General features: G+C 36.1%; 7 protein-coding genes across 7 annotated transcripts; 6 read left to right on the forward strand and 1 right to left on the reverse strand.

Moving 5' to 3' along the window:
• Nucleotides 1–1,278: 1,278 nt before the first annotated feature.
• LOC123233303 (olfactory receptor 2F1-like) lies at nt 1,279–2,214 on the reverse strand. Its single transcript, XM_044659447.1, has one exon. It carries the CDS (start codon nt 2,212–2,214, stop codon nt 1,279–1,281), a length of 936 nt encoding a protein of 311 aa, XP_044515382.1.
• A 12,265-nt stretch (nt 2,215–14,479) lies between these two features.
• Nucleotides 14,480–15,412, forward strand: LOC123233304 (olfactory receptor 1361-like). Its single transcript, XM_044659448.1, has one exon. It carries the CDS (start codon nt 14,480–14,482, stop codon nt 15,410–15,412), a length of 933 nt encoding a protein of 310 aa, XP_044515383.1.
• Nucleotides 14,480–15,412, forward strand: LOC123236807 (olfactory receptor 1361-like). The gene has a single exon (XM_044663246.1). It carries the CDS (start codon nt 14,480–14,482, stop codon nt 15,410–15,412), a length of 933 nt encoding a protein of 310 aa, XP_044519181.1.
• A 1,429-nt stretch (nt 15,413–16,841) lies between these two features.
• Nucleotides 16,842–17,582, forward strand: LOC123233305 (vesicle-associated membrane protein-associated protein A-like). The gene has a single exon (XM_044659450.1). The coding sequence runs from the start codon at nt 16,842–16,844 to the stop codon at nt 17,580–17,582; it is 741 nt and encodes a 246-aa protein (XP_044515385.1).
• Nucleotides 16,842–17,681, forward strand: LOC123236815 (vesicle-associated membrane protein-associated protein A-like). The gene has a single exon (XM_044663254.1). It carries the CDS (start codon nt 16,842–16,844, stop codon nt 17,580–17,582), a length of 741 nt encoding a protein of 246 aa, XP_044519189.1. The 3' UTR covers nt 17,583–17,681.
• Nucleotides 17,682–26,191: 8,510 nt separating this feature from the next.
• Nucleotides 26,192–27,109, forward strand: LOC123233306 (olfactory receptor 1G1-like). The gene has a single exon (XM_044659451.1). The coding sequence runs from the start codon at nt 26,192–26,194 to the stop codon at nt 27,107–27,109; it is 918 nt and encodes a 305-aa protein (XP_044515386.1).
• LOC123236811 (olfactory receptor 1G1-like) lies at nt 26,192–27,109 on the forward strand. The gene has a single exon (XM_044663249.1). The coding sequence runs from the start codon at nt 26,192–26,194 to the stop codon at nt 27,107–27,109; it is 918 nt and encodes a 305-aa protein (XP_044519184.1).
• Nucleotides 27,110–27,646: the final 537 nt, after the last annotated feature.

Genomic DNA, 27,646 nt, shown 5'->3' on the forward strand with positions numbered 1-27,646 from the left:
CAAGATTTTCTTCTTCTTTCTTTCTATTTAGATACCCCTTTTGCCTCTTTACCCATTTTTCTAAAGGTTTTCTTCCTGAGATACTACAAGAGCATTTTTCTCTTCATTATTAACCTTCACATAATTAGGACACATATTTCCCCTATATTCTTCATCTCTTCTCCTCTTTTATGTACACTTCCATTCTGTAATTTTCCCCACAAAATATTTATTCGGATATAGACAAGGAGTTGAGTCCATGATGTTTCAAGCCTATTTCTTTACCATCACTTCTGTTTGATCTGTTTTCTCCCTGGTCTCCTTGTATGCATTTATAAAGAAATCTTAGAAAGAAAATATTGGGGTTATACCAAATATACTGTTAGACACTGCAATGTATTTGTTATAATGTTTTAACTACATGCTTTTTAATCCACTTAAAATAATTTTGCTGTAAATGATGTCCCTTTGGTAGACAATATGAAAGATATTTGCAAAAACAATTAACAAAAGCTGTTAATATTTTAAAAATAAGAAGAAAATAAATAGGATACTTTAAGAAAGTAGAAGGATTGAATGAACTGGTGGAAAAATATTTATTGAACGTTTACTATGTGCCAAACACTGTGCTAAGTACTAGGGATATAAAATGAAAAAGACAGAGCCTACTCTCATACTCTAATTGGAGGAGATGAAACATGAAACAAAGATTAGTTTCAGGATGAGTAGAAGAGCCTAGAAATCCTAAGGTTTTACTTAGTACCAGGACAGATGGCAAGGCCAAATATTTCCTTATCAGAATGCTAGGATCAGGATGGTAGAGAAATAGGGCAGATGGTAAGCAAGGAAGTCAGTGGCATAGAAAATAGTTAGGTTACATCTCACCAGAAGGAAGAGAGCTGGTCACTCCCATCTCCCATCCAAACTTTTAAACAGTCATGCAGTCCTAATGAATTTTAGCGGGCCCAGGTTAGGAAATGAGGTTAGGGGAAAGTTCATGGCATGAAAGCCCCCAGAGATGGCAGGTTTTTTGATACCTAGACATTCCAGATTAGTTCTAAGTAGTCATGGGCTGAGGGAACAAGTGAGGGAGAAAAAAAGTGAAGAACACCCCATTGGTGGCCCATTTCCTGCCTCCTATCATTCCTAAGAGGGTCCTTGATGTGCCAGAAGTAGATAAGGAGAAGGTAGAATATGATTGGGTCCTGGCAAAAGAGGTGCTCCTGACCATTCTGAATGGCTCTTGGGTTGCCCAGACCTGAGAGGGGGAAAGGGAGATAATAGAAGTATCATATGGTTTTATGTATTTCTGCTTTTCCCCAAGACTTTTCTTAGGGCCATTTTTACCTCATTATTCCTCAGGCTGTAGATGAGAGGATTAAATATAGGTGTGAAGGCCACATAAAATATAGAAATTATTTTATCATACTTCGGGGAAGAGAGTGATTGAGGTCTAATATAGAGTGATAGTACAGTACCATAAAATATCATGACAACCAGAAGGTGGGAAGAACAAGTGGAAAAGGCTTTTCTGCGTCCCTGGGCAGATTGAATGTGCAGGACAACATAAATAATGTGGATATATGAGAAGGTGATGAATGTAACAGGACTTAAGAGGGTAAAGATACAGAGGATATTCATAACCATCTCTACATGGGAAGTATCTGTACAGGAGAGGTGTAGCAGGGCAGGCATTTCACACATGAAATGATTGATGACATTTTCCCGGCAGAATAAAAGCTGGAATGTGGCAGCTGTGTCCACTGTGGATGCTATAAAGCCACCCAGCCAGCAGCCAGCTGCCAGCCCTCCACAGACTCTCCAGTTCATGATGATGGAGTACCTTAAGGGATCCCGGATGGCTACATAGCGGTCATAGGCCATCACTGAGAGGATGTAGCACTCTGCAATGCCAAAAAAGAGGAACGTATAGAACTGTAGGGCACAACGGGAGAAAGAGATGGACTTTCTCTCTGCCAAGAAGTGTCCCAGCATCTGTGGAATCACACAGGATGTGTAAGAGACTTCTAGAATGGACAGATGGGTGAGGAAGAAATACATGGGGGTGTGAAGGCACGAATCCACTAATATCAACAAGACAATGAGCAGGTTTGCCAGCAAGATCATCAGGTAGACCATGAGGAAGAAGAAGAAGAGGTACACCTGGAGCTCAGGTCTGCTGGAAAGGCCAAGCAGGATAAACTCAGTGACTGAAGTGAGGTTGCTGCTTTCCATCTTAGATACGGGTCTACAAAGAAAATGTGGAAGGATTAGATCACTTTTGTGTAGGACAACTCGGTTACAGAGAACTTTACATTCATCACACAATATGAGCCTTGATTTAACCACATAGGAGGCAGCTAGGAAAATATTATTATCTTAACCCTATATATGAAGAAACAGGCTCAGGAAGTTTGTGATTTATGGACAGCAGCAGAGCTAACAAGTGGCAGACGTTTTGCCTCTCTCCTCAAGTCCTGTCTCCTAAATGTATTTGTTCTCCACATTCTTAGTACATGAATTGGACCCTTACTTTACTGAAATCAGGTTTGTTAGTTGAAGTTTGGGGTTTAGGGGAGGAAAGAGAAAGGAAAGGAATTTCAGCAACCTAGTCTTTTTCCTAATACTCCTCTCTCTAAATCCAAATAGCCTTGATACAAAAGTCTTTACCCTATGCTTGTGGAAGCTCCTTCTGTGAATAAACTCTCCCCTTCTCTAAAGCTATTTATGGCCACAAAAGATGGCCATGCTCAAATGGATTATGCCATGGGAAAATAGGAATAGCACTACATTGACCTGGACAGAACTTATTAGAAATCAAATGCATTGAATGAACTGATGGTTTCAAGTGATTTGTGGTTAGGAGTGTCAGCAACATGTCAGCAACATATTGGCATAATTTTTTTCCATTACTCACCAGGAAGATATAAGGATTGCTCTTGTAGCCTATTGATTTGGAGCAAAAAACATGGATTAATACATTCTGAGACCATACGAGGCCCTCTGGGCATGTCAGCTTGAAATGATGTACAATCATCAATTAACAGTTAATGCGCAAAAATCAATGTCTAAAGATATCTATAAGTTGGCAAATAGGAGAAAGAGGAAGAAGAGGATAACAGAAGAAACTCTATAAAGTTCAAGTAATTAAGTATCTATAAGCTGACAAATAGAATTATTGCAGGAGAATGAGGGAAAAAAGGATAACAGGAAGAGTATAATGTTCCAATAATAATCTCTTTGGATTATTAAAAATAATATGTAAAATACACATCAGTGTCAAACTACATTTTCTATGGAGAGGAAAATGTTATTTATGTTACATGTCCCAACAAGGAGCTAGGGAGAGCAGTGGAAAATGTGTTTAGCTTAAAAAGAAGACACAAATTAAAATCCAGCCTCTGACACCAACTAACTGAGTGGCACTAAGCAAGCCACTTAAGCTCTATTTGTCCCAGTTTCCTCATCTGTAAAATGGAGATAATAATACCACCTACTTTCCATGGTTGTTGTGAAGATGAAATAAGATAGTTTCTAAAGTACTTAGCACAGTGCCTGACATATAGTAGGCACCAAAGAAATACTTATTCCCTGTCATACACTTTTCCATCACAAGAAAATTCATCTTCTAGTTACTAGTTTTGTTTCTGAAATCTTTCATATACTTAAACTGCTTGATCTATACTCCCAAACCCACACCGAGTGTTTCTAATCAGAAGATTCCATTTATTTATTTCTACTTGGTCAATAGCTGGTATGGAAATTAGAGATTGGATCAATCCTACATTCTAAAGCAGAAAGGGCATTCCAACAACATGGAGATGACTGACACTTTGTCAGTGCTTAAAGAATATTTATTAGATGGGATTATTGGATTCACAGAACATAGTGACTTGGAATAGCGACAGATCAAATATGACAATTCTATCTCCCATAGGACTAATCGTATTTGCCTTGTGAGTAAAAATCAGGTTTTCATAGCTATAGATTTTGAATACTTCAAATCAGTCCTACTTCATTAGAATGTGCAAGTGTTAGCTCTAACACTTGCTTGCACAGTTTATGTTTCTGTGAATGCATTTCTGTTAAGAACTGTGAAGCTCTAAGTGTCAAAAGTGATGAATTTTCATGTGCTATTCAAATGGAGACTCATAAAAATTTGTAATTGGAAAGAACCTTAGAGACAATTAAATTCAACCTTTCTTTTTATATACAGATAATAAACCTCACATTCTGAAGGTCCTTCATGAAATACTTCCTTGTATTATTCACTGTATAATATTCAGATTGGGATGGGAATTGTCTTAGGCACTAAAGTCTTGTTCTGATACACAAATTGCTTCAGAGAGTTACATGGAATTTCAGAGTCAGAAAAAACCTCAGAGAAATTCTCTTTCTGAGATCTGGGCTGTGTTTAAAGACCTGCATTTAAAGGTATTTCACAACTTGCTGGGGCAGCTCATGAATAGCTCTACTTTTTAGGAATATTTTATCTTATATCAAGCAAAAATCTGCTCATCTGTACAAGACTGTGCATTCTCCTAATACAATCCTCTAGATCCAAGAAGAAAATTTTGAATTCTTCAACATAGCAGCTCTACAAATACTTAAAAACAACTATCATGACTCCCACATCTTTTTTTTTTCCTCAGCCTCTTCAATTAATCCAAATGCAACCTGGTCTTCTATCCCCTTATTATGTTGATGACCCTATCACATAGATACATTCCATTTTGAAAATGTCATCCTTAAAAGATGATTCCCAGAATTGGACACAATACCCTAATTATGTTCTGACCAGGGCAGAGTACAATGGAACTATTACCTCCTTTATTCTAGTTTGTCTGTAGCTTTCCACTTACGTGACCACTACTCTAGCTCAAGTCATTATTAAATCTTTCAAAGTCTATGGCAATTTATTCGTCTTCCCACCTCCAGGATCTTCCCTCTCTAATTAATTCTCCATCTAGCTATCCAGTGTATGTTCTTAAAGAATAAATCTAACTACATCACTAATCTGTTAAAAATTTCCGTGACTCCCTTTTGCCTCCAAGATAATATACAAACTCCTTTTAGTGTTTAAAGCCTTTTACAACATGTCTCCAACCCATCTATTCAGGCTAATTTCCCATCCTTCCTCCTTTCCCTTTCTTTGTTTACTGCATCTGGAAATGTACAGAGAGGTAGTATGGGAAAATAATGACAAAATGATAAAAATAATAGTACAGTTTTTCATAATTTATCTCATTTGATCATGTGAGCTAATAAAGCAGAGAAGTGTTACATGTTTGACCCAAGTAATCCAAGTATTTAGGCAGCTAGTTGGCACAATAGATAGAACACTGAACTTGGAACCAGGAAGACTCACCATCATGAGTTCAAATCTGGCTTCTGAAACTAACTCTGTGACCCTGGGCAAACCAATTAACTCTGTTTGCCTCAATTCCTCATCTGTAAAATATAGCTGTAGAAGGAAATGACAAATCATCTAATATCTTTTCCAAGAAAACCTCAAAGAGGGACAGGAAGAGTTGGATTTGACTGGAATGACTGAACAACAACCACCTAGTTATTTATTGCCTAAAACAAGATTGATAGACAGGCATTCTTGAGGGAGTAGAACAAAAGAGAGTGCTGGCCTTAGAATTAGGAAAACATTGATTAGAACTTAGCCCTGATGGCAACTAGCTCTGTGAACATGGGCAACTTATTTGAACTCTAAGCCTCAAGTTTCTCCTCCTGTAACATAGAGATAAAACTTTAGTTCCTCTTTCATTAGACTGTTGCAAGACCTAAATGAGATACCAAATAAAAATCACTTTATGAAATTTAAAGCATTGTTTAAATAATAGTTAAAATTATTATGATGACTATAACCACCTGGAAGGGATATAGGTGGAGGAATTCTGAGTGGGATGAATTACCAGGATAGATTAAATCACTTCTGCTTCTGAAATTGTCTAAATCTAGTAATTACATGAAAATTTTTTACTAAAATTTAAATTTACTAAATCAAAATGTAAGATTAACACATCTTGCAAATATAAGAAAATTGCAAATCAGAACAAGATTATTTGAATTCTTTATATTTTTATACACATACTTTATATACATATTTAACTTTGTACACTCACTTATTATGTTATACTTTTTTATACAGATACTTCACAGGGTTCCTTCTAAATTGAAACTCTCTCCCCAGACATTTAAAAAGGATTTTTTCTTTTTTAAAAAATTATACTTTACACTTTCAGAACATTTTTAATTGTGCTAGTCATGCTTGTATCCATAAAGCAATAATAATAATGATCTGAATCTTTTAGATCAGAGGACCCACACTGAGGAAGAATGATGAATAAGGGAAATCGTCATCTACTGCCACTGTAAAACCTTATTTCCATTGCTGAAAATAGCCTTTTCATACTTTTTATTCCTGGATCTGGCACAGAAGTAATGTCGACATTGATGGTCCTTCTCTCCTTGTTTGGACAGCAAAGATTGCATCAGTTAGAAGATTTTAAAATCAAAGGCAGAAGGGGATCCATTTCATTACCTAGCTGTAGATTGTTTCTTTCACCAGACACAGCACATGCTCTTATAAAAAATGAGGCTCCAGAGAAAAGAAGCAGGTCAGGGTAAGCAGAGTGGAATGGTGGACAACACAATTAGGGGCCAAAGCATCAGCAACATTAATTCTCTCCTCACCTGTCTTGAGAGTAGTTTGTAGAAAAAATAGTATATCACAAAATCATTAATTTTAATGTAGAAGGGATATTAAATGTAAATAAATTCAGTCTGCTCATTTTACAGATGAAATGCTGAATCACATCAAGATGACATTATTTGTCCCGAGTACCAAAATTAAGTATTTGAGGTAGGACTTGAACTCAGTTCTTTCTGACTCCAAGCCCAGCATCTTATCCTCTGTGCCATTCTAAGTCATATGAACTGTTTGTAGGAATCTCCCAGGCTTGTGATATTTAGCCAGGCACTATGCACACACTGAGTCCAGAGACAGAAGAGAGAACAACATCATTGACTCAGTTTGGGAGCCTGTGGGATCTGATCCCTGTAACTCCTCATGAGCAAGAATGGAGTAATTTTCCCATCTCTCTCTATTGCCCTTATCCTCCTGAGTCCTAGGAAAGAGTGGAGTGTAAGGGCATCTGTCTTCTGGGAATTTCATGACATGTCATTGGATTTCCTAGGTTGAAGGATGTATTCAGAGACATCTGCTTCCTACAATCCTTGGGGTCATTCAATTCCCCCCTCCCAGACCAGGGTTACGTAATACCTATTCCTTTTGGATTAACCTGAATCTTTATCTCCAGATATCATACCTGGCTAACTGCCTTCAAGTCTTCCCAATACTAATTATTTCCCCACAGGGAATTTGAACATGTACATACAGATTATTCCCCTGTATGTTGCTTCTCTTTCCCCTTTCTGTTATTGGACCTCTAGGATTTGTTATCTCTCATGCCCATTCTGAATTCTAAATGTTCCAGAAAAGTTGATCTCATTGTCTTCCTCATACATGCCAATTTGATTCCCACCTTTTATCTTTTCTTAGACTTCTGTTCTTCCTCTCTGGAAAGTCCTTCCAAATCTTCATTTTCAAAAATTCTATCTATATTTAAGTGCTCTATTTATTTCTAAAGTATTAAAATTAATATGTACAGATTTTAAAACTTACATATAATAGAAGCTGTATTATTTTAAATTTTCTTTTTCTGTTCCTTTTATACTGAAATATTTATGTTTGTCATAAAAATGTGATTAACTCAATGGATTTAGAAAAAAATCTTTTGACAATATGCAACACTTATTCCTGTTAAAAACACTGGAAAAAAATATATATATGGAGTATTCATTAAAATTATAAGCATCATCTTTCTAAAGCCATTATCAAACACTGTCTATAATAGGCATAAGCCAGAAGCCTTCAAAATAAGAGCAAGGGTGAAATAAAGATATCTGTTGTCATCATTATTATTCAGTACTGTACTAGAAGCACTAGCTATAGCAGTAAGAGAAGAAAAAGAAACTGAAGGAATTAGAATAAGCAATAAGGAAATAAAAGTATCGCTTTTTGCAGATGACATGTGTAATGATGCAATTAAAAGTTATAAATGACCGTAGAAAGGCCAAGGGGAAAGAGTGAGATTGGAGAGCCCTGGATGTCAGTAGAGCTCTAGCCTCTCTTTGGTGCTGACAGGAAGTCTGTAGAAAACACAGCACTCTGCCTTGACCAATCACTACAGGTCACTAAGGAAACTAGTTCTTTAGCAGTTTTACACAGAGCTGTTGATACCTTGATGTGTTGGTATTGTTATTCTGGACAATTACCTCTGCCTGCTCTGACTGCTTTTTGTTAAGATTGAGTTTCAGATTCATAGACTGAATCTGAATACTCCTGTGGTCCAGTTTTCTGCTGAACTCTGCTATGATTGCCTCTTCTCTACCTTGACTTTGACCAGCACACAAAAGGTCAGTAGTTGTTGTTGTTATTAATTGGAAAGATTTAATATAAAAGGTAAATAAATAGAGTATAAGGTAATTAGGAAAACCAAGGGAAGGGAAGAAAGTTTCAGGAGCTTCTAATGTACTTCAGGATCTAATTCAAAAGTATTAAGATTCTGTTGAATATTGAACTGTAGCCTCAGAATGTCCAGGCAGAGGCCAACAGACCATCAGGCGTGCTCAGGATGAAGTAGCTCTGTTTGTTGTCTTGATCAAATTACAACTTGATGATAAAATGATATTCCGTTGATCTTCTGTGAGTATGATGACTTGTAATAAATTGAAAGATGGTATTGATTGACAATATGAGCATAAGCTGAGGTTACTGTTCTTATGAAGTGACAACTAATCCCTTGCCTATGAAACCTAGTTTAGATGAGAAGGATATGTCTACCCAGATCTCCCCCACTAACTCTGACTGAGTCCAAGAGGCTTGGGCTCATCTCCTTTTGTAAGGCAATTTCAATGGTCAACTGGTCTCATGCCATGGTATGCCAACCCAGGAACATTCTAGCATTCTGAGTTTTCAACTGGCAACTCCTGCCCCAACATGGCTACTTGAAAATCTATCAAAATCTATATTACACATGATGGTATACTTAGAGAATCCTAAAAAATCTAAAACTAGCTGAAATCATTAATAATATCAGAAAAAATACAGGATATAAAATAAACCCACATATATCATCAGTATTTCTATATATTGCCCAAAAAGTTTAGCAAGAAGATATAGAAAGAAAATTTCAATTGAAAATAATTATAGACAATATAAAATATTTGGGAGACAACCTGCTAAAGCAAACCAAGGAACTACATTAACATAATTACAAAACATTTTTCACAAAAATAAAGTCAGAGCTCAACAACTGGAGAAATGTTCATTGTTCATAGGTTGATCGAGTCGATATAATAAAAATGACAATTCTACTTAAATTAATTCATTAATTCAATACCATATAAGGAAAACTACCAAAAAAGTATTTTATAAAGCTAGGAAAAAATAATAAATTCATCTGGAAAAAAATTTAAAAATATCAAGGAAATGGATGGAAAAAAAAGTGTGACGGACCAGATCTTGGCAGGACCAGATCTTTAAATGTATTAAAAAGTGGTCATCATTAAAACAATCTAGTATTGGCTAAGAAATAGAGTGATGGACCAGTAGAATAAATTAAATACACAACACATAGTAGTAAATGAACCTAGTGTTTGATAAAAACAAAGATTCAAACATTAAGTATAAGGTTGTACTATTTGACAAAAATTGGTTGGGACACTAAAAAGTAGTTTGGGAGAAACTAGGTATACAACATTTCATACCATATAGCAAGACAAGGCCAAAATAGGTACATGATTTAGACATGAAGGATGATATTATAAGCAAAGAAAGGGAGCAAGGAATACCTTACAGAGCTATGTATCAGGAAAGAATTATAATAAAATAAGAGTTAGAGAGCATTATGGAAATAAAAATATAATTTTAATAATATTAAATTAAAAGAGTTTTCCACAATCAAATCCAGGGCAGCCAAGATTCAAAAGAAAACAGAAAACTCTGAGAGAAATTTTATAGCAATTTTCTCTGATAAAAACCTCATTTTCTCAAATATATGAAGAACCGAGTCAAATATATGAGTATACAAGTTATTTCCCAATTGATTAATGGTCAAAGGATCTGTTTTCAGAAGTAGAAATCAATACTATTTCTAGTCATACAAAAAATTTCTAAATCATCAATGATTAGAGAAATGCCAATTAAAACAACTGTGAGGTACCACACCAGCATCAGATTGATTAATATTATAGAAAATAAAAATGACAAATGTTGGAGGAGATGTTGAAAAATTGGACCACTAATTCACTGTTGGAGGATTTATGAATTGTTCTAATGAATCTAGAGAGCAATTTGCAAATATGCCCAAAGAGCTAAAATAAACTTTGACCCAGAAATGTATTACTATCACCTGTAACCCGAAGAGATAAAAAAGGAAAAGGAACTTGTGTATGTGTGTGTGTGTGTGTGTGTGTGTGTGTGATCATTTCTTTTTGTGGGTGGCAAAGAATTTGAAATTGAGGTTATTCTCATTAATTGGAGAATGACTTCACAAATTGGGGTATGTGACTGTGGTGCTATGAGAAGTGTTAAGAATAAGAAGTGACTACAAGAGTACATAGAGAGAAGTGATTTTTTAAATCAATTTAAGCAAAAAGTTTTTGATATTTTGAGCTATTTGAAAATGCAATATATTGCTTTGAGAAGTAGTGAGTTCTCTATCATTAACTTCATACAAAAAGAGACTGACAACTTGTTAAGGATTTTGTTGATAGAACTTATACATCATGAGAGGATTATGGGGAGGCCTGCTCAATGATCTCTTAAGATCTTATAAGATCTCTTCTAAATTCAAAATTCATATAATCATAAAAGGATTTGAAAATGGAACTTTAAAGAAGGAAAAAAACTCTAGAGATACTCTATTCCAATTCTCTCTCTTTTTTTATCTAATAGAGACAATGGCTTGCCAAAGTAATAGATAGCAAGTGGCCAATTTGGACCCTAGTCACTTCCACATATTAACATGAAAACTATAGGAAAGGTGAATATATCTGGGACATTACTCCATTTTTATCTTTAATGAAGTGCTATGGGTATCAAATCTCAGAGGTTTCTGAATTTGGTAAATATTCCCACCACCAGCCTGACACAAACTCCCATTGGGCCAAAAATACTAGGTAAACCAATCCTATCTTGTCCAAAGACAAACAGCCCTTGTTTCCACCTCATCTAATCCAGGGAGAAATTCGCTCGACCCTCAACCAACTGCTGACTTAGAATTTCTGATTGCTTGGAAGAAAGAAGTAGAAGTAACAGAAATAGGGTATTAAGCAACAATTTCTAAGGTCTTTATAAACTAGGTAAGTCATAGCAAAAGAAGAGCTGGGGGATTGCTTCCAAAAACCCAGACATAAACACAGACACACACACACACAGACACACACACACACACACACACACACACACACACACAGACAACTCATGTTCTCACAAATAAATAATAGCTATGCACAGATACACACGTGCAGCTCCATTTTTCAATTCAGCTAAAGTTCAATGAGAAATTGGATCTCAGGCAATCATTGCCTGTCTCTTGCCTCACCATGGATGGGTCATAAATTACAGCAGAAAACAGAAAAATCACAATTGGGATAGTTGCTCAGTTCCTATTTGGTATAAGTAGGCTAGGCTGTGATTCCCTAAGAAAGAATTCTAAGACTGAGAGCAGGAAGGAACATTTTAAACATCAGCTAGTCCTAAACTTTTATTTTAAAGATGAGGGAAACTAAAAACCAATGCAAAAGAGCTTGGCTAGCCAAAGGTCCTATAAGTAGTTAGAGCTGGTATTAAAACCAGGTTTTCTATATCTAAATTCAGTAGGCTGCCCACTACATTGAAACAGGATTGTCTTGTTCTAGGGCTAGGGAGAATTTATAGAAATTTAGCATTTCTATTTTAAAGAAAGTCAAGAGTTTTCTATCTGGCATTTGACTCTTACCAAGAGACCACACTGTACTTTCTAGCTATATTTCTTATTCTTCCTCTGATGTGCACCCTCCACCCAGCTAAGCTATTTTCCTTATCCCCAAGTGCTTTGCTTTCCCACAAAGCCTGGCTTCCCTCTTTCCCTTTGGCTGAACTGCTCTCACCCATCTCTGGCTATCCAAATGCTATCCACAGATCAAGGCTCAGCCAAACCCCACTCTCCTCAGTCTAATCCACACTGGAATTCCCTTTCTCTGGATTCCTGTAGCATGTGCTCTCTAATCTACCCAAGGAATTCTTGAACTCTAAGGTCCCTTTCTGCTCTAATGTTCTACTTATCTACAGCCCTAACATTCCCTATATTTTAAAAGCAACATGGGAAATTAAGTTTATTCTGATTGGAAACCATTAAGGGTTTTGGTACTCTTCACAAAGAAGTATGCTATGCAGCTTTCTCTTTCCCTTTTTTCTACTGCATTATGGAAAAGAGAAGTCATTTTGTGGAGGCTGAGTCTTGTGGAGAATAACAGAAGAAATGAGTTGAAGGAAGATGTCTTTAAGCTGAAGCCAACATCTATGACAATCTATAAGGAAACTTTGATGTGGAGCCACCAAAAGACTGGGCACAAACCATCTTGGAATCTTGGAGAAATGTAGCAGCTTCCTAAGGACATTTTGGTGAGTTAGGAAAGAGTTTTCATGTCTAAGAGTGTTGAATCAAGATCAAGGTTAAGTCATAGGACCAAAATATCATAGATTTAAAGCTAGATTGACTCTATATGTCTTCCAGTCTAACCTTTTCATTTTAAAAGTGAAGAACTGAGATCCAGAGAAATTGAATGATTTGCTTGAGATTATGCAGATATTAAGTAGCAGAGTAAATATTTGAACCTAGTTCACCATTCTCCAAATCTAGTTTTTTCCCTTGTACATATGTAGCTTATAAAAACTGAGGTTCAAATTTAAGTATTTTAAGGTAAATGGTCCAAAATAATAATATGAACTAGATGATACAAATTTATTAATTCCAAATGTTACAAATCAAGATTCATGGAAACTAAAAGACTCAATCAAGGCCATATCATTAATAAACAGTAATGTTTATTAAATTAAAAACTAAAACCAAATGTTCAGATTCCAAATGCAATTGTCTTCCCAGTATATATACTTCACTGTTCTTTTATATTGATTGTTAAAAAATTTTTAATTATAAGTATTAAATTTTATTTATGTTAAATTTTTTAAAACTAACTATAAAATTATTTATCACATTGGCATTTTTGACTATTTAAGTGAATTTCTGTTGCTTGAAATAAAAAAATGACATTATAATATCACTAGCAATGTACTGAATCTCAACTAAAGATCTACCTTGTAGATTAAACCCAGTGAAAAGAAACAAATGTTACCAATGGTTTTTATTTGTCTATATTTATCTGCATCTACCTACCTATTTATCTTTCATCATCAATTCTTTGAATATGAATCTGTGATTTGAACATTGCCCAAGATTGCTAGTATGGAAAAATCTCTACACCAGTGCAAATGTCATTTAGGTCTTCATTTTTTTAACTTATACACATTCAATAACTATGAGTTCAGAGGACAGATGAATCAACATGCTGCCCATCTCCTAAGAAAATGGAGATGGCTTCAGAATGCAAAATTAGACATGATTTTAGGTTGTGGCCATGTGAGGATTTGTTTTGCTTCACTATGCATATCTGTGTTCTTTTCAATGGAATAGATTAGTTGGGAGGCAAAGAAAAAAATTGTTAGTTGAAACAAATAAAATGTAATAAAAATAAAATGGAACACACTGGAAAAGGGCACTTATAGTCATGAAGTCATAACTGAGGATATGGTAAGAGGCTAAATACCTGGAGTCACACAACTATTATGTGTCAGAAACTGGACTTCAGTAAACCTAAGGCTTTCTGCTCCAAGGCTGCCTCCCACTACTAACAACAGCTTAAATGATTTGCAGGAAAACTACTAAAGAATATAGCGGTGTAGTGCAGAGGTATGAATGGGAGTCAGTAGAAAACAAATCAAAATGTTCACTTCATCATAGCAAAGTCATAGTTATATGCCCTTTATGAACATTGCAAAGACTGTTCATGACATTAATTGCTAAGTAAGCTCACTATCTATGAGTTGCTCCATGCAGAGCAATTTACATTATTTCTCTGTTGACTATCTTTAAGTCAGTTTTCAAAGATGATCAAAATTTCAGTTCTCTAACGTAAGTATTTGATCATTAGTCTAAAAGGCTAGGCTAAATAACTTTACAGTTAAATTAATACAAAATGAAGAAATATCTTGTATTTGGGGGCATGAAAGAAAACTATTCCTAAATAAAGACTATAAGTACGTATTAAAACTCTATTATTATATTGCCATAATCCACAATTGCATATTGTGTCTCTGGCAGATATGGAGAGAGAAAACCAAACCATTGTCTCTGAATTCTTTCTCCTGGGGCTCTCCAGCCAGCCAGAACAGCAAAAACTTCTCTTTTGGCTATTCCTGTGTGTATATCTGGTCACTGTGACTGGGAACCTGCTCATCATGTTGGCCATTGGTTTGGATGTCCGACTCCACTCACCCATGTACTTTTTTCTAGCCAATCTCTCATTTGTTGACATTTGCTTTTCATCAGTTACAATCCCCAAGATGTTGTTGAATCACATAATGGGAAGCAATGCCATCTCTTATGTGGAGTGCATGATGCAGATGTATTTTTTTATTACTTTTGTAAATATGGATGGGTTTCTCCTGGTGGTTATGGCTTATGACCGCTACATGGCCATTTGCCGCCCACTCCACTACACCACGGTCATGCGCCCTGGACTTTGCATCCTTCTGGTGGCCATATCCTGGGTCATCACTAATCTTCATGCCCTTTTACACACTCTACTAATGGCTCAATTGTCCTTCTGTGCTGACAATGCCATTCCTCACTTCTTCTGTGATCCCTACCCAGTTCGAAAGCTCTCTTGTTCAGACACCTACATCAGTGACTTGATGGTGTTCACTGTGGGTGGGGCGGTGTTTGTTACCCCATTCACATGCATTGCCATCTCTTATGTTTTCATATTCTCCAATGTAATGAAGATCCCATCTACTCAGGGGATACAGAAAGCCCTGTCCACATGTGGCTCCCACCTCACTGTGGTTTCCCTCTTCTATGGGGCCATAATGGGCATCTATCTGCGCCCTTCATCCTCCTACTCAGCTGTGGACACAGTAGCCACAGTTATCTTTACTTTGGTGACCCCCATGCTTAATCCCTTTATCTATAGCTTGAGAAATCAGGACATGAAAGTAGCTCTACGGAGACTGATTCTGACAAAAGCAATTTTGTGAATGTCTTAGAATTATGGAAATTAAATGAATTAAACAAACATTCAATAATCAATCAATAAATATTTATTAAACACTTATTCTATATCAACCCTTGTACATAGAGCTGGGGCAACAAAGAAGAAAATAAGAACCTTACATTCTATCGGAAGAATAAAATGTTTGTATATATATATATATATACATATATATATATGTGTGTGTGTGTGTGTGTGTGTGTGTACATATATACATGCAGATATCTATTTGCAAATGTAAACTATATGCAAAGAAAATTCAAAATTGATTTTGGGTTCATGAGAGTCTGGTAGATTTAGCAAAGCCTCAAGGGTAAATCAGCAATTGAGCTGAGTTTTAAAGAAGCATGTCATTCTGAATTAAGAATATTATCTTTAACAGAATTTCTGAAGGTGAAATATTACAAGATATTTTATTATTTATTATTAAAGTAATTGATGCAGAGGTGAGAAAGTGTGGAAGACAACTAGTTCAAAGGAACAGATCTAGAAGATGTTATGCCACATATGGAGAACAGAAAATAGGCCACTTGGTTTGCAATATAGTATGTGAAGAAGTCTAATTAATAGGTAGAATGCTTATTGTGGAAAAGCAGGCAGGAGTCAGATTGTAATGGACTTTAAATACCGATTAATGGAATTTATCCTAAAACAAAGGCTATTCACCTTTGTGCTTGTGTGAGGGGCTCCTTTGGAACTCTGGTTCCTTTTCTGAATAATGTTAATAAATACACAAAATATATAGGATTCCAAAGAAATCAATTGTATAAAAAGTTATATATGTGTATATATTAAAATGATTGAAAGATAGAGACAGACAGATAGAGACAGACAGATAGATAAGTAGATAGATAGATGATAGATAGATAGATAGATAGATAGATAGATAGATAGATAGATAGATAGACAGATAGATAGTTTCAACATTCCCAGACCTGGAGTTCAAATGTCTGTCCTAGAGGGAGTAGAGAACCATTAGAAATTTTTAAACAAGAGAATGTGATGATAAAAATCTGTGCTTCCAGAATATCTTTTTGGCACCCATTTGAGAGAATGAATAGAAGACATGAGAAATTTGAGGTCGGAAGACCATTTAGGAGGCTGTTGAAATAGTACCAGGTTGAGAGCAATGTGAGTAGAGAAGTGGACATTGATGTTGGAGATATTATGGAAGTAAAATCTGTAAGTGTATCCTGGAAATGGCAGGGTGGAATTCCTGCAAGATTGGTAAGTAATAGGATATAGAGAAGGTAAGGGAGAATGAAAAATAAAGGATGACACCAAATTTGCAAAGCTGTGTAAATGAAAGGATGATGATGTCCATAAATGTCAATCAATAAACATTAAGTGTACATGCCAGGACTCTGCTAATTGCTGGGAATAAAAAAATTAAAAAGTCATTGCCACTCTCTTCGATGGCGGCCGCTGGTGGGGCCATGGCCAAGCACAAGCAGATCCTGCTCCTCGACCCGCCCACAGATCTCAAATTTAAAGGCCCCTTCACAGATGTAGTCACTACAAATCTTAAACTACGAAATCCATCAGATAGAAAAGTATGTTTCAAAGTGAAGACAACAGCACCTCGTCGGTACTGTGTGAGGCCAAACAGTGGAGTTATTGATCCAGGGTTGACTGTAACTGTTTCAGTAATGCTACAGCCTTTTGACTACGATCCAAATGAGAAGAGTAAACACAAGTTTATGGTACAGACGATTTTTGCTCCAACAAACACTGCAGATATGGAGACTGTGTGGAAAGAAGCAAAGCCTGATGAACTGATGGATTCTAAATTGAGATGCATATTTGAAATGCCCACTGAAAATGATAAATTGCTTGATATGGAAAGCAAAGCTGTTCCAGTGAATGCAAAACCAGATAAACAGTATAGTAGTACTTCACTCAATGATACTGAAACAAGAAAATTAATGGAAGAGTGTAAAAGACTTCAAGGAGAAATGATGAAATTAACAGAAGAAAATCGACACTTGAGGGATGAAGGTTTAAGGCTCAGAAAGGTATCAGCACCACCACCACCACCACCACCACCACCACCACCACCACCAGTGGAAAAACCAAGCTCAGGCGTGATTCCTTCACTTCTTGTTGTAATTGCAGCCATTTTCATTGGATTCTTTCTAGGGAAATTCATCTTGTAGAGTGAAGCATGCAGAGTGCTGTTTCCTTTTTTTTTTCTTGACCAGAAAAAGATTTGTTTACCTACCATTTCATTGGTAGTATGGCCCACAGTGACCATTTTTTTTTTGTGTACAGCGTCATAATAGGCTTTGCCTTTAATGATCTCTCACGGATAGAAAACAATAAAAACAAACTGTTCAGCTACTGGACAAATTGTATATTATCAGATCATCAATAGCAGGTGTCAGTTGCACATTCAGTCCTTTATGAAATTCATAAATAAAGAATTGTTCTTTCTTTGTGGTTTTAATAAGAGTTCAAGAATTGTTCAGTCTTGTAAATGTTATTTTAATAATCCCTTTAAATTTTATCTGTTGCTGTTACCTCTTGAAATATGATTTATTTAGATTGCTAATCCCACTCATTCAGGAATATGCCAAGAGGTATTCTGTGGGGAAATGGTGCCTCTTACAGTGTAAATTTTCTCCTTTACCTTTGCTAATATCATGGCAGAATTTTTCTTATCCCTTGTGAGGCAGTTGTTGACTGAGTTTTTCATCCTTACAATCCTGTCCCATGGTATTTAACATAAAAAAATAAAACTGTTAACAGATTCTTGCTGGGTAAAAAAAAAAAAAAAAGTCATTGCCCTCAAGAAGCTCACAATCTAAAGGGAGAGACAACCTTCAAACTACAATATGACAAAGAATCTAAGTAAAAGTTAATTTAAAAATAACAAACAGAAGGAAGGCTGTAGAATTAAGGAAAATTAGAAAAGGTTTCCTGTAGATGAGATTTTATCTGAGACATGAAAGAAACCAAGGAAACCAGAAGGCAGAGATGTTAGAGATGGGGTAGAGGAGGAGATTGAATTGCATTTTGAAATGGAGTTTGAGATGCGGATTTTCACAAGTTTTTGAATATGCCCTTGGTTTACCTGTCCCTGAAAGACCTATACCTCACTTACACCTAGACTACTCCAATTCTCTAATTGGTCTTTTTTCCACAGGCTTCTCTCCATTCTATTCCATCTTCCACTGAGCTGTCAAAGTGATCTTCCTAAAGCAAGACTGACTATATCACTGACCTAATCAATAAACTTTAGTGGCTCCCCATGATCTCCAGTATCAAATACAAAATCTTTTCTTTGGTGCTCAAAGCCCTTCATAACCCCCCATGACTTTTTCAGTCATCTTATCCCCGTAAATCCCATCATGTTTTCTTATCCAGTGGCACTACTCTCCTTACCCTTCTTCATACTTCACTCCTACTCTCAGTTTCCAGGCATTTTCACTGGCTATATCCCATGCAGGTAATGCTCTCCTAACCTCTGACTCTATGTTTCCTTCAAGTTTCAGCTAAAGTCTTACCTCCTACAATAACTTTCCCAACACCTCTTAATTCTTAGTACCTTTCTCAACACCTTTTAATTCTCAGGGAAAACTCTGTTAAGTATTTCCTTTTTATACTGTTTATGACTCCTTTGTCCATAGTTGTTTGCCTATTGTCTCTTCTATTGGACTACAAGCTTTCTGAGGGTAAAGACTGTCTTTTATCTTTCTTTGTATGCCCAACACTTAGTATAGTGTCTGGCACAGAATAGGCACTTAATGAGCTTTTATTGGCTGAACCCAGAGGAGTAGTAGAGAGGCAGTGGTGTGAGACTGATATGAGGCTGTATGCTAATCACTGCACTGGGTTTCTGTGGTGAGCCTGCCATAAAGTGTGATATATCTGGATAATGGAAGGGCCAACATGGCTCTGCTCTCCCTGCTCCACACAACTTTCATTGTTTAACTCACCTCCTACAACAATCCCATGCTTCTGTGTTTCTATTATGATGTCCAATGTCTGCTGCATCTTGCCTGCTTTGGTACCTCTCTCAACTAGCTGGATGCTGTCGTTGAGAGTAGCTCTAGATTTTTTGTGCCTGCTATTTTCATTGTAGTCTCTTATACTTGCTATTGCAGCTGCTGTTTGTGGGGTGTATTGAGTACCTGGAGTTTGCAAAAGTCATTTGCCACATGTGGTTTACATCTAGTTATTGTGTTTTTCTACAGAATTTTAGTAGGTGCCTACCTCTAGCCCCTATGGCAAACCAAGCCCTAGGGTGCAAACAAAGAACCAGTAGCCATAGTTGTGTTCTATATTGTGGTTACAGTTGACTCCTACAGAATTAAAGAAAGAAAAATTACTGCAAAATTAAATTTAATCCTATGGAATTAGAAAAAGCAATTACCCTGGCAAAGGTGCTTATAGTGAATAGAGTTTAAGGATTTGCTTCGTAAAAGCTCAGTATGGTTCCTGTTGAAGGTTCTGATTCTTTATTCAGTCTACAGGGCCTTCCCTTTACCTTTTCCATTTTTTCCTCTCTTCAGAGTTCAGTTAACAAGATAGCATATGCATTCAGGTGAGATATTTTTGTACAATAAACACTATGCATCAAGAGGAGCTAATATCCAGAACTAGTGGGATAATAGCTCCTATGTACTTGGTTATACTGTATTTGGCTCCTGGAACTAAATTTTAGGAGAAACTCTCAATAAGTTAAGGAACATCCAGAGGACAGTAAAAGCAAGGTGATGGAGATCCTTGTAGTTATATCTTGGGAAAAGAGGCTAAAGGAAGAGAGAATGTGCAGCTTACAGAAAAGAAGACTTAGGGAAAGCAAGATAATCATTTTCAAAAGCCTGGTACATAGTAGGTGCTCATTAAATGTTATATTATGTTATATTACATTACATTATATTAATTTTATTATAATAAGAGCAGAGAGATTAGATTTATCTTGCTTGTCCTTGAGAGCTAAACTAGGAGAATGAATGAACATTACAAAGGCAAAAATGCTCAACGTAAGGAAATTCTTCCCATCTATCCAAAAGATGAATGAACTGTTTCCAGAGGTGGTTGGTTCCCCTTAGCAGTGTACACCTGAAAGTTTAACAACAAGCTCTCCAGCAAATAAAATAAATATGTACATACACACCCCACTTCTAAATTTAATATTGGCAGCCCAAATGACTCAGGCCAAGACCTCAGAGTCATGGTACCTGGTATTGCTGGACTTTGTTGGAGCACTTCGACAAGTCCAGCGTATCCAAGATCCAACCGTGAGTACATGCCTCTGCAGCCCTTCTAGGCCTACAAGCACCTGACTTTGTGCCTGGAGGTGGATTTGGAGAGCTGGAAAACCTCAAAAATCCTTCTCCAGTTCTTCTCTAATAAAGGTAAAAAAGTAAGATTGGTTAGTTTTTAACCTTTCATTGCCTAGTGAGTGCCATGTGTTTTGACAGAGGGGCATTGTCCTCCTCCCCCATAACTCTTTAATGTGTCACTTGAACAACTTTTACAATTAAAGCTTGTATAATTAGAATTCTGTTCCCCAGAACTCTAAATCCCAGCGTTCCACTTTCGTTCTCAAGTTAAGTCCTTATGTTTTGGAGATAAAGTTTATGTGTAACCCTGCCCCTTGTTCTCTTTCTCTGCTAACATGGCTGGGAAAACTTTTCTTGACTCAGGATTTTACTTTTGTCCTTTTATTTCTTTTACTCAAGTTATTATTAATAAATATTATAAAATATAATACTTGGACTTATTGTATATTAATGTAAATCTTACAAGCTTGAAGGTGTAAGTTTAACTTAACCCCAACATTCAGATTTGAGGAAGATATCTGTTAATCATATAATATTACTGTTATTGTGTACAGTGTTCTCCTATAGCAGTTTATTTCATTTCTGTCCTCTGATTCCAAATCTAGCATTCTTTTCATTGCACTAAGAAAGGAAATTGGGGGAATCATAGAATTAGACTTGAGAACTTCATGTTGTGGAATATTATATTCTAACAAATTTTTATAAGACCTTAAGCCTGGGAGGAGGTAGGTGTTCTCTCTTACTCCTTTTCCTAGACATCAACAAGTAAAGCAGTCTGAGAAGGAAGGAAGCATAGTATCTTTGGTCCTCCTATGACTTTGAAATGACCTGGCTTTGTCCAAGGTGCTAAAGACCACTCCAATCATGCCTTTAAAGAGTAAGGTTAATTACTCTAGAGAATGATGCAAATCATTGAGGAAAAGCTCTCTAACTGATCTTCAAGACTCTTGGGTTCTAATGGGACTATTGAGGACCTATGGTAAATCTCCCTCCTTTCTTTCTGCTTCTGCTTGCCAAGCTTTTACCAGGGGAGAACTTGCAAGTTCAGGCCTATTGGGGTTTGGCTCTACATAGAATTGTCTATTTTTAAAAAGAGATGAGACAATAATGAACTGAATAAATACTGAACATGCTGATGAAACATGGGGTCATATATCTTAAAAGTTTTTGGATAAGTCAGTAAAAAATAACTCATAGGAGCAATATATAAACTAGGAAGAAAAGGCATTGAGAGTTGGCATAAATGTATATGTTTAGGAAGAAAATACCATAAGAACATTGGTATGTTTTCATCTTGATCTAGAACTCTCAGTTCTTGCACCTCAGTGTCAGTACACTTAAATGTTTCCTTTGACATTGTGATGTACAAATATGACAGTGGAGAAAACTATGAGGACAATAATTACCATTGATTCAGAACAAAATATGAAGTAAAACTTATAAATCATATTTGTGCTAGTAGCAGAGGGACTCAATGCTCCTTCTGATCACCCTCAATGCTTGTGTCTTTTGATGAGAGGAGAAAAGTGGAGGTAGTGGAAGCAATGATCTGTGACATCTGAAATCAGAACACATCAGCTGGGTAAGGCATGGTGGGCTTGGAATAGCCAATTCCATCTATGTTCTCTCTTCTATTTTTCTTTCTTTTCCTAATATTCCAGCATCCATGTGAAGAGCATCTCTCAGATAAAAGAGGGATTGATTAGACATTTTTATTAATATACATACAACATTGTTATTGAAATAATTTTACTTCAGCTAAAGTCTCTCTCATTTTTCAAATTGTCAAGTAAAAAATTTGACAATTTGTAAAGGAACTAATTTACTTCTAGAAGCCTTTAGCTTGTTTTAAAAAGGGAAATGATTATTTAGGAAAGGGAATACTAAGCTTCTGGTAACTCACATCTCTTTCCCTCTTACCTTTTAGTTATTTTTCACTCCATGTTTTATCCTTAACTGTCCATGTGTATTGCTCAAGCAGTCCTTTGTAATTGAGAATACAAAGGGTGAGCACTAGTTGGGGACATTCTTTCTTTGATTCCTCAACCTGGATGATTGTGGTAGCAGCAGCAACAGTAGGAGCAGGAGCAGCAACAGCAAGAACAGTAGCAAGAATGGTAGCAGTAGCAGTAGCAGTTAAGTGGTAGTAGTAGTGGTGGTGGTGATGGTGGTGGTGGTAAAATAGTAGTAACTCAAATATATATATGGGGTTTTGAGGTTTGCAATTTTAAAATATTGCCTCATTTGTAACAACTCATATCACTAACAGTAATCTAAGTCAAGATTATTTAAATTTTTCCTTTATATAATTATAAGCCTGACAATTATCAGGAACATGGCTATTTCCCTAAACAAAGAATGAACAAAGAAGACTACATGTGAAACCATAAGTTTCCACTACACTCAACTTATTTTTAAGTACATTTCAAACTTAACATGGTACTTCTAACACTCCTATAATGTCATTAGTGCATGTTCTCTTTCTGAACTAGAATAAAAAGAAACAGATTGCGTTTCATGAGTCCTGGTGGAATGGAACTAGGATAAGATTAAGGAAGGTTATACCTTATTTGAAAGGAATAGAGTAAACAAAAAAGTCACTGGAATATGTGTGAGGTAAGGAGATATATTAATGTGAGGAAATTCAGGAAACTCAGGTAGGAAGCAAAGTCATGGGCATTGGGGTGAAGATTAATAGAGAAAGAAACAAAAGCATCATTCTCTTCTTTTAATTATTTTGTTCATATGTTACATTAGAGTTCTCAGTTATCTACTTTCTCTCTCCCCTCACTACACCAGAGAATGCATTATTTGATAAAATACACTTATGTCATGGATGTTTATTCATATCAGTTATTTCTGGAGCTGTACTCTCACAGTTGTTTTTTAACTATATTTCGGTTACTATATATAATGTTCTCTTGGTTCTGCTCATTTCTCTCTTCACAATTTCATGAAAGTCTTCCTATATTTTTATTAAAATTAATATGTTGATCATTCCTTACCTTGAAGTAGTGTTTCATCAAAATCAGAAGCCACACTTATTTAGCCATTCTTCAATAGATGGGCATGCCTTCAGTTTCTAGTATTTTTTGCCACCACAGAAATACTGTAAATATTTTAAAACAGATAAGTTCTTTTCCTTTTTCCATGATCACCTTGGGAAACATATGTTATAGTGGTATTGCTGTGTCAAAGGATAAGCACAATTTCATAAATCTTGGGCATCATCCCAGATTGCTCTCCAAAATGGTTGAATTAGTCCAAAGTTCCACAAACAGTGTATTAATGTCCCTATTTTTCCACAACCCTTGCAACATTTCCAATTTGTCCCTTTTACCCTTTTCACAATTTAGCTTTCAAATGATATCTGAGAAACATTATCTTCAAGAGACTCATTTACAGGTCACCTGAAAAGAAGGAAGACATAAAGTAAAAATATTACAAACCTTGCATAGAAGTAGTGACAAGAGATTTTAATTTTTCCCAAATTGGCTATAATGATCTCTCGTTCTCTCTCCCTCTTTTTCTCTCTCTTTCCTTCCTCTATTCTTTCCTATCTTCTTTCTCTTTCTGTCTTCCTTCCTCTTTACTTGTATCCTCTCCCGTCTCTCTTGCCCTTTTCTTCATCCTTCTCTACCTCTGCCTCGTTCACTTTCTCTTCCTTTCTCACTCTCTCCCTCCTACTTTCCCCCTACCTTTCTCTCTTCCTCTTTTTATCTCTCTTATGTTTTCTTTCTTTCTCTCTCTTCTTTCCTTCCCTTCTTTCTTCTCTTCCTTCTTGTCTCTCTGCCCCACTTTCCCTCTCTTATTCTTTTCCTTTCTTTCTCTCCCTCATTCCTTCTCTAAGGAAGAAAAAGGAACTAGAGTTAAATTTTAGGCATGGAGCAAAGAACTCAGAATTAATGAAGAGAGATGATGGCCTTCTGAACACAAGAAAGTTCTACTTCTAATTTGGCTAGAATTCTCAAGTTGGGAGTAAAATATTGAAAATAGAATAATTGGAGAAATTCCTTGTTGGGGCATTGCATGCAGTTTACAATCAACAAATAGTGTGCATAAGACAATGAAATAGGCCCAGCTTTCAAGGACATTATCTTATAAAGAACCCTAACTTTTGGTAATTGTGGAAGACACTAGTAGCAGAAAAAAATTTTCCATAGAAGGTCGTGTTTGAGTAGAGTTTTGAAACAAAGAAGGAATACTAAGAGTAAGAAGAAAAGAGGGAATGCAATCTTGGCATGTGGGATAACCAGTACAAAGAAGTAGATAGGAAATGGAACCACGTATGAGCAACAATAAGAAGTCCAGTTTGGCTAAATCACCCACTTCCATTCTCCATTTCTCTGTCTCTGAGACTCTCTCTATCTCTGTCTCAGTCTTGACTTTTCTCTGCCTTTCTGTCCTCCTCTCTCTTTCTGTCTGTGTCTCTTTGTCTCTCACACTTTGCTTCTGTTTCTGTCTTTCTGTGTCTCTTTCACTGTCTCTATCTCTGTCTCAGTCTCTTTATGTCTCTCTTTGTGTCTGTTTATATCTTTCTCTCTCTATTTCCCTCTCTTTATCTCTCTGTCTGTCTCTTTCTCCAGACCTGTAATTGGTATATGGGAATCCCAGGGAGGCAATTCCCTTTCTTCACTGATGCTGAACTTCAAGTTAATCATCTTAGAGAGAGTTTTGAGGTAAGGTGTGATTTATTTGAGAACTTCAGGGTCTGTCCTAAAATCTTAAGTCCTAAATGTTTGAGACAGTACTTGAAACTATGTCTTTCTGGAACCAAGGCTAGATTTAATCACACTGCCTTTCTATCTTCTATATGCTCATAGAGCTGAAGTTGGTCAACACAATCTGTTGAATAATTACAGCCTCATATTACAACATACTAGATGTTTATAAGATTTCAGAATGATAAACTAACTGGATTGAAAAGGTGTTTAAATATGGTCTAGTCTAATTCTCTCATATTGTAAATGGAAAATCTGAGGCCCGGTGGGGGATAATATACAAATTATTAATATGTTATTAATATTAAGTAATAATTACTTCTGATTTAAGTTAGAAATTCTCCTCAGGGTGCTTGACTTTGCTTCTCAAATAATGATAACAGAAACTATTATCTATGTATCACTTTTATGTTTTACAAGGCACCTTTCAAATGTTATCTAAATGTATCCCCACAACTCTGCAAAGAAAGTAGTGGAATTATACATATTTTACAAATGAGGGAACTGAGACAGAGAGAAGCTAAGTAATCTGCTTTGAGGACAAATCTGAACAAAAGAGTTCTTGTACTCTATACACTATGCCCCCTAATTGTCTCTTTTTAACTGAGTAGATCAAAATAGTACCATGACCACTGATGTTTTTAAGGCTCCTCTGACCAAAATAACATTACATTTCAATCACAGAAGATTTGATCAAATAATTATTTATTTATTTACTCATATTGCATAATAAGTCTTTCTCTGAACAGATTCATGGGTTGGAAAAACCAGACCACTGTCTCCGAGTTCATCCTTTTGGGACTGTTTGAGGGGTCAGAGCACCAGCAACTACTCTTCTGGCTATTTCTACTCATGTATCTGATTACTGTAATTGGAAACCTACTCATCATTGTGGCTGTTGGCTCCAACACTCACCTCCATACCCCCATGTACTTCTTCCTAGCCAACTTGTCTTTTGCTGACATCAACTTCATCTCCACCACAGTCCCCAAAGTTTTGATGAATAGCCAAACTCAGAATAACTCAATCTCTTATTCTGACTGCCTGACACAGTTATATTTTTTTATCATGTTTGGGACAATTGATGAGTTTCTTCTGGCAACAATGGCATATGACCGCTATGTGGCTATCTGTCACCCACTCCATTACACCATAGTGATGACCCACAAACTTTGTTTCCTATTGATTTCAATTATATGGGTTGTTAATGTTCTTCATTCCCTTTTACACACACTATTGATGAATGAACTAGTTTTCTGTGCTAAAAATGAAATTCCCCACTTCTTCTGTGACCTTAACCCCCTACTAAAGTTGTCATGTTCAGACATTTTCATTAATGAGCTAATGATCCTCACCATTGGTGGTCTTGCTGGCCTAATTCCATTCCTCTGTGTGATCATCTCTTATGTGTATATAGTCTTGGCCATACTAAGGATCCCATCTGCTAAAGGGAAGCAGAAAGCCTTTTCTACCTGCAGCTCCCACCTTTCTGTAGTTTCTCTATTCTTTGGGACTGTCTTTGGAGTTTATTTTAGCCCTTCATCCAACCGGTCAGCCCACAGGAACATTATTGCATCTATAATGTACACAGTGGTGACTCCTATGTTGAACCCTTTTATCTACAGCCTGAGGAACAGGGAAATGAAAGCAGCCCTAAGGAAACTCTTTTAAGTCCTATTCTCAAGGAGATGATATCTGAAATAAATCATAAAATTATTTATCTTATCTTTTCCCAAAACTGATTAATGAAAGGGTGCTAACTTTAAAGAATCTTCCCCATAGGAGAAGTGCTTGGGTTTACTCAGGTAGGTAAATATTGTAAATTTAGCCTCAGGCTTTGCCTGACTTTATTTACAAATTTGAATCAGGATAAACCAACTAATAGAACAATAATATAAGTCTAATGTTGAAGTTCATTCAAGATAATATAAATTGAAATTGAAATTTGAAAATCAAAGATTCAAACTCATTGAAGTCTACTTATAGGGAAAAATAGAGATAATAAAGATAGAGATAAATTTCACTTTGATTCCCTTTCTCCAAATAGCCTGGTCATCAAATTAAGGAATGAATTCTGATAATCAAATTATAAAATTCTGATTATCTGATTATAAAATATCATCTAATTATGCATATACCTATCATTTTAATTTTATTTACATACCACATTAGATATATTCAAATCTATACCACTCCTCATCAGCTTTA

This window comes from Gracilinanus agilis, chromosome 2, assembly GCF_016433145.1.
Source record: "Gracilinanus agilis isolate LMUSP501 chromosome 2, AgileGrace, whole genome shotgun sequence".
NCBI lineage: Eukaryota > Metazoa > Chordata > Mammalia > Didelphimorphia > Didelphidae > Gracilinanus > Gracilinanus agilis.

What these genes read in the sequence shown, in the direction of transcription:
- LOC123236811 (XM_044663249.1), top strand. Translation starts at nt 26,192, where the DNA reads ATGGGTTGGAAAAACCAGACCACTGTCTCCGAGTTCATCCTTTTGGGA.
- LOC123233306 (XM_044659451.1), top strand. Translation starts at nt 26,192, where the DNA reads ATGGGTTGGAAAAACCAGACCACTGTCTCCGAGTTCATCCTTTTGGGA.
- LOC123233305 (XM_044659450.1), top strand. Translation starts at nt 16,842, where the DNA reads ATGGCGGCCGCTGGTGGGGCCATGGCCAAGCACAAGCAGATCCTGCTC.
- LOC123236807 (XM_044663246.1), top strand. Translation starts at nt 14,480, where the DNA reads ATGGAGAGAGAAAACCAAACCATTGTCTCTGAATTCTTTCTCCTGGGG.
- LOC123233304 (XM_044659448.1), top strand. Translation starts at nt 14,480, where the DNA reads ATGGAGAGAGAAAACCAAACCATTGTCTCTGAATTCTTTCTCCTGGGG.
- LOC123236815 (XM_044663254.1), top strand. Translation starts at nt 16,842, where the DNA reads ATGGCGGCCGCTGGTGGGGCCATGGCCAAGCACAAGCAGATCCTGCTC.
- LOC123233303 (XM_044659447.1), bottom strand. Translation starts at nt 2,214, where the DNA reads ATGGAAAGCAGCAACCTCACTTCAGTCACTGAGTTTATCCTGCTTGGC.